This window comes from Triticum dicoccoides, chromosome 4B, assembly GCF_002162155.2.
Source record: "Triticum dicoccoides isolate Atlit2015 ecotype Zavitan chromosome 4B, WEW_v2.0, whole genome shotgun sequence".
Classification (NCBI taxonomy): domain Eukaryota; kingdom Viridiplantae; phylum Streptophyta; class Magnoliopsida; order Poales; family Poaceae; genus Triticum; species Triticum dicoccoides.
This window is the reverse complement of record NC_041387.1, coordinates 12,461,650-12,468,168: the sequence shown is the minus strand read 5'-3', so window position 1 is coordinate 12,468,168 and position 6,519 is coordinate 12,461,650. Positions and strand designations below refer to the sequence as shown.

Sequence of the window (6,519 nt, the reverse complement as noted above, 5' to 3'; positions counted from 1 at the left end):
TTCCTCTGGTTTTTTCGCGTTCTTCCTTTTTTTACATTTGTTTTCTTTGCATTCTCGCCAGTTTTCTTTGTTTTTCATAGTTCTCTCTGTTTTTATTTTTTTCTATGATTTCTCCCATGTATTTGTTTCTTTTTCTCCTTTTCCTTTTCCTTTCCCTTTCCTTTGGTGTTTTTATTTATTTTCTGGTTTTCTTTTTCAAGGTATTTTTGTTTTTCATTTTTTTCTTGTGTTTCTCTCGTCTTTTGCTTTTCTTTCTCCGTTTCCTTCACTTTTCTTTGTTTTTCTTTTCTGGTTTTTGATGGTTTCCTTCTTTTCCAGTCGTACATTTTTCATATACATCAGGAACATTTTTAGTATATATATTTAATATTTTATAAATATATGACTACTATTTTTGAAAACTTATTTTTACGTCTTCATAGGAGTTGTAAAGAAAATGTTCACATCAGGAACATTTTTATGTATAAATTTAACATTTTGTAAATACATGCTTAACATTTTTGAACATACAATATCTAATTTGTCCATAAACATTGTACATTTTTATAGATTAGGAATATTTTTGATATATGTGTTTAATATTTTCCAAATACATAATTAACAGTTTTATAAATTTATATATATTTTATCCCTACTTGTCTATAAACATTGTAGAATTTTTGTATACATCAGGATCATTTCATGTATATAAATCTTTTACATTTCCTTAATAAATGATTAGCATTTTTAAACATATTTTATAGCTACTTTTTCCAAGCACACTGAAGATTTTTTGTATACAGCAAGAACATTTTTCATATACACATTTAACATTTTCTAAATACATAATTAATTTTTTCTAAAACATATATTCTCATATGTTGATTTTTTTCTAAAAATATTGTGCATTTATTAAACATTTTTAGTGTACATTAGACACAGTTTTCCTATCCACATTTAACATTTTTCAAATGCCTGATTAACATTTTTTGAAAAAAATATGTAAAGTATTTTTTGAAAGAAAATATGTAAAGTATTTTTTGTAATGCACTGCATCCATCCCAAAATCTGTGTCTAATTTAGTTTAACTTTATACTAAAGTTTTATTAAATCAAAGACACTTATTTAGTACTCTTTCTATCCCTAATTACTTGTCGTGGAAATGAATGCATCTATCCCTCCGCCTCGTTGCAGAAATGAATGTGTCTAGGACTAAAAATATATTGAGATACATTCATTTATGCGACGAGACGGAGGGAGTACAACTTTGTATTGAAGTTTTACTGAATCGAAGACATTTATTTTAGGATGGAGGGCGTATATATTTATATTATTTAAAAGTACAAACAACGTTAAAGAAAAGAAAGCGGAAAACGAAATCAAAAAATGTGAATAAAAAACGTTTGTCGCTAGATTCAGGCGAGCCAGCCATATGTCTCGCTTGCAAAACGAACGTCTACCCGAAAACTAAGCCCGATCCAGGCCAGCCCGGTCCATGCTCAGGTTTACTTCAGAGGCCTGGGAAGTACTCCCCCGTCCCAAAATTCTTGTGTTAAATTTGTCTAAATACGGATAAACCAAGTCATGTTTTAATATTAGATACATCCGTATCTAAACAAATCTAAGAGAAGAATTTTGGGACGGAGGGAGTACTACAGTACTACTAGTCATGGGATGATGTGCTCTGCTCGGGCATGTACTCCGACGAGTGTCTAGATGCTCCGTACCTAGCACCGCTATCCACTCAACTCTCTCCGTCGCTCGGCGCCGCGCCGCCCGCCGCGAGCAAGAGCATGCCACGACACGCGACGCCCAAGCTGGCACGCACCTTACCGATGGCCCGATAAGCACGACCGCGCGACGTGGCGACCCGCCTCCCCGGTGGCACGCAGTGCTCCTCCACGTAGCCGCGCCACGGCCCCACGTACAGCGGCGCGCGCGCTACAAATACGGTGCGTCGACCTCCATTCCCAGCACAAGACACACACACAGAGCGAGGTAGCAAGCAGAGTGACAAACCATGGCGATCAGAGCAACCATTCCTCTCCTCTTCCTCCTGGGAACCAGCCTTCTCTTTGCCGCGGCTGTTTCGGCCTCCCGTGACGACGAGGAGGACAGGCGCGGTGGGCACTCGCTGCAGCAGTGCGTGCAGCGGTGCCAGCAGGACCGGCCACGGTACTCGCATGCCCGGTGCGTGCAGGAGTGCAGGGAGGACCAGCAGCAGCACGGGAGGCACGAGCAGGAGGAGCAAGGCCGTGGCCATGGCCGGCACGGCGAAGGGGGGCGTGAGGAGGAGCAGGGCCGTGGCCGTGGCAGGCACGGCCAGGGGGAGCGTGAGGAGGAGGAGGGCCGTGGCCGTGGGCGGCACGGCCAGGGAGAGCGTGAGGAGGAGGAGGGCCGTGGCCGTGGGCGGCACGGCGAGGGGGAGCGTGAGGAGCACGGAAAGCACGAGCAGGGCCGTGGCCGGCGCGGCGAGGGAGAGCGTGATGAGGAGCACGGGGATAGCCGCCGGCCGTACGTGTTCGGCCCGCGCAACTTTCGTAGCATCATCCGGAGCGACCACGGGTTCGTCAAGGCCCTTCGCCCGTTCGACGAAGTGTCCAGGCTCCTCCGGGGCATCAGGAACTACCGCGTCGCCATCATGGAGGTGAACCCGCGCTCGTTCGTCGTGCCGGGACTCACGGACGCGGACGGCGTCGGCTACGTCGCTCAAGGTACCGTCCATCTTGTACACGTATCATGCATCCGCCGATCGATGATAACTAACGTGCGCATGCATGCATGCATGCAGGCGAGGGGGTGCTGACGGTGATCGAGAACGGCGAGAGGCGGTCCTACTCCGTCAGGCAAGGCGATGTCATCGTGGCGCCGGCGGGGTCCATCATGCACCTGGCCAACACCGACGGCCGGAGGAAGCTGGTCATCGCCAAGATCCTCCACACCATCTCCGTGCCCGGCAAGTTCCAGGTAATTAAAAAGTTGACGCCGCTCGAATTTCTCGAATGGATAACGACGCAATGAATGACTGACACGTGGATATCCCATGCAGTATTTCTCGGCCAAGCCTCTTCTCGCGAGTTTGAGCAAACGCGTGCTGAGAGCGGCTCTCAAGGTACGTACCTACTTACATGCATGCACTAGTCAATCTCTTCTTTCTTTACTCAAAAAAGAAAAACTTGTACTCACATCCATGGACATGGACGTGAACGTGCAGACCTCGGATGAGCAGCTGGACAGGCTGCTGTTCGGCAGGCGCCAAGGCCAGGAGGAGGAGGAGTCCATCTCCATCGTCCGCGCGTCCGAGGAGCAGCTCCGCGAGCTGCGTCGCGAGGCGTCCGAGGGCGGGCAGGGCCACCACTGGCCTCTCCCCCCGTTCCGCGGCGACTCGCGCGACACCTTTAACCTCCTGGAGCAGCGCCCCAAGATCGCCAACCGCCATGGCCGCCTCTTCGAGGCCGACGCCCGGAGCTTCCACGCCCTTGCCCAACACGACGTCCGTGTCGCCGTGGCCAACATCACACCGGTGCGTCACCACGCTTAATTAGTTCACCGGCGGCGGGCTTGATATCTTGATTTGTTACTTGACCGCTGTTTACATGAGTGCATATGTCGATCGACAGGGATCTATGACCGCGCCTTACTTGAACACCCAGTCGTTCAAGCTCGCCGTCGTGCTGGAAGGCGAGGGCGAGGTGCAGATCGTGTGCCCGCACCTTGGCCAGGACAGCGAGCGCGAGCACGAGCACGAGCACGGCAAGGGCAGGCGGAGCGAGGAAGAAGAGGACGACCAGCGGCAGCAACTCCGACGCGGCTCCGGCTCCGAGTCGGAGGAGGAGCAGGATCAGCAGAGGTACGAGACGGTCCGCGCGCGGGTGTCGCGCGGCTCGGCGTTCGTGGTGCCCCCCGGCCACCCGGTCGTGGAGATCGCCTCGTCCCGCGGCAGCAGCAACCTCCAGGTGGTGTGCTTCGAGATCAACGCCGAGAGGAACGAGAGGTTGTGGCTCGCCGGGAGGAACAACGTGATCGGCAAGCTGGACAACCCCGCGCAGGAGCTCACGTTCGGCAGGCCCGCCAGGGAGGTGCAGGAGGTGTTCCGCGCCAAGGATCAGCAGGACGAGGGCTTCGTCGCCGGACCCGAGCAGCAGGAGCAGGAGCGCGGGGACCGCCGCCGTGGTGACCGCGGCCGCGGCGACGAAGCCGTGGAGGCCTTCCTGAGAATGGCAACCGCCGCGCTCTGAGGCGGCAAGGTCGCTGTCAAGTGAATGTGAGCTGGAGCCCGCGCCGTTTGAGAGCTGGACTTGTGTGGTGTATGTAGTTCGTAAGTACGCGGGAGTAGCATAAATAAGTTGTGGCTCGGGCTCAGCAGTACGATGATGTAAGTTGCCTACCTACCTTCCACCAAGGCATGCATGCCCAACATAAATAAACACAAGGGCATTGCGCCTCTTTTTCAGTATTTTCCTCCACTTTAGTTACATGCAAATCATCTGACAAATGAATTTGTGTCGTCTCTCCCAAAAACCAAAAAAATGTATATTTTTCTTCCTAGAGAGGCACGGGTTTACTGAGGTATGAATTTGGTTCCGCGAGAGGCATACCAGTGTCTCTTTTGAAAAAGAGAAAATGTCTCTTTTGGAAAAGAAAAAATGCCCTGGTTTATTTTTTTCGTTAAGGAAGTATGTCAAATTTATGAACGGTTCAAGAGATAGAACATTCTGAATAAATTAATCTAAAAGAAAACTTTCAGATTATGACAAATGGCGCACATTCAGTGTGCTATTTGTGGCATTCTGAGATGTGGGAGTGAACTTTGCAAAGATTACTTTTTAATTAGTGCTTATGGCGAGAAGTAGCCCTCTCGCGAGATGTGTGCGGGACGAAGCTATATCTCGCTTTTAGCGAGCTGTATGGGAGCATCACCTCAACCGCGAGATGGTTAGGGCAGCTCAGGTTCCTTAGTTTTTCTCCTCTGTTTTTTCATTTATTTTTGAGATAATCGGTTTTATACCCTTAGTTGGGTACCACTTGTTAGGATTGTCCCTACTTTTGTAAAACACGCGGTCTTGCCCAACTCAGTTTGCTTCTCTTGTACTTTTGCCCTTCCGGCACGGCTCCGTCCAGTCAGCGCCGTTTGACCGTAAGCGGCGCTAGATTTAGGACATTTTTGCCCCTGTCGGTGCTACACTTAGTACCCTTTCGTCCATAGTGAGCTCGCACTGAAGAAAACAGAGAAGCGGAGCTGGCGACGCGAGGCCCCACGAGGAAGAAGATGGAGCGGCGCAGCACGGCGAGCTTGGGCTCGTCCATCTACTCGCAGGCGGCCGGTAAGGTAAGTGAACATGAGCTCGTGCGGCTCCTCCACCCCCAATTTGTTCTAGGGTTTCTAGGGTTTGTGAGATTTGGGGGAAATTTTGATCTTCTTCCCTTCCATTTGGTTTAGGTTGATGGGGTCGGGATTGTGCAACTCGTCTCCGAGTTCTATCTTCCCGATGACACCTACTATGGATTGGAGTATCGTTCAAAGCATCGTTGCCCTGGTCACGACCTTGTTCCAGCCCACCGTGTTTCTTGGGGAGGGGCAAGCACAGGCCGCCGGTTTTTAGGGTGTCCTTTAGACGGAAGAGATTGTGAATTTGAGCATGTTTTAGTTCTTCTTTATGAAAAATCTAATTTTTGGTAAATCTGATGTGCAATCAGTTACCACAGGAGGGTGAGTGGGTGGTGTGGGTTGATCCTCCTCCTCCATTGCGTGTTGCCTTGGCTTTTGAAGACCTGCACGCAGAGGTAGAACAGAGCTGGATTAAAAGTCACAAGTTGAAGAAGGAAAACATGGAGCTGTCAAGAAAGAATCATGTTTTGAAGAAGAAGCTGAGAGGAAGAGATGAGATGATGCTTCTTTTAGCATTGTTGTTTGTAGGAATTTGTGTTGTAATGTTGTTCGTGCTGTAGTTGTATCAGTTTGTGCTTGTTGACCGAATGGTACAACCTAGTGTGATGTATCTGAAGACGATGATTCACTGTTGTGGTCAAGATGAAATGCTATTTTGTCTATGCAAACTAGATGGAGTGGATGGATGCAAAGCAGATGTTGCTTCAGATGTATGCCAAAGTAGATGTAGGTTTTGTCGTCGACGACGTCGATGACAAAACTATGCAAAGGTAGATGTAGGTTTTGTCGCCGACGACAAAACTATGCCAAAGGTAGATGTAGGTTTTGTCGTTGACGACGTCGATGACAAAACTATGCCAGAGGTAGATGTAGATGACACCACAGTGAGCGCAAAGAATTAAGAATAAGATTTTGATCATCACACATGTACCAAACACTGGGCATAACTAGTGCATAAAGCATTAAGAAGTTGATCATCACAGTGCATAGACAACAACATCAAGTGCATAAAGCACTAACAACATAAAAGTACTGGTATCACAGTGCACATAGTAACAACATCAAGTGCATAACAGTTTCAAACATAAAACTGAAGTAACAGGACTAAACTGAAGTTTCTTGCTCCTAATGTTTTTGGCTGGGTTTGGAGC

General features: G+C 48.6%; 1 protein-coding gene across 1 annotated transcript; it reads left to right on the top strand.

Moving 5' to 3' along the window:
• The first annotated feature begins 1,968 nt into the window (after positions 1 to 1,968).
• On the top strand, positions 1,969 to 4,435 carry LOC119294578 (63 kDa globulin-like protein). The gene is made up of 5 exons (XM_037572789.1): positions 1,969 to 2,693; positions 2,771 to 2,946; positions 3,029 to 3,091; positions 3,194 to 3,502; positions 3,600 to 4,435. Exons 1-5 carry the CDS (start codon positions 2,000 to 2,002, stop codon positions 4,215 to 4,217), a joined length of 1,860 nt encoding a protein of 619 aa, XP_037428686.1. The 5' UTR covers positions 1,969 to 1,999; the 3' UTR covers positions 4,218 to 4,435.
• Positions 4,436 to 6,519: the final 2,084 nt, after the last annotated feature.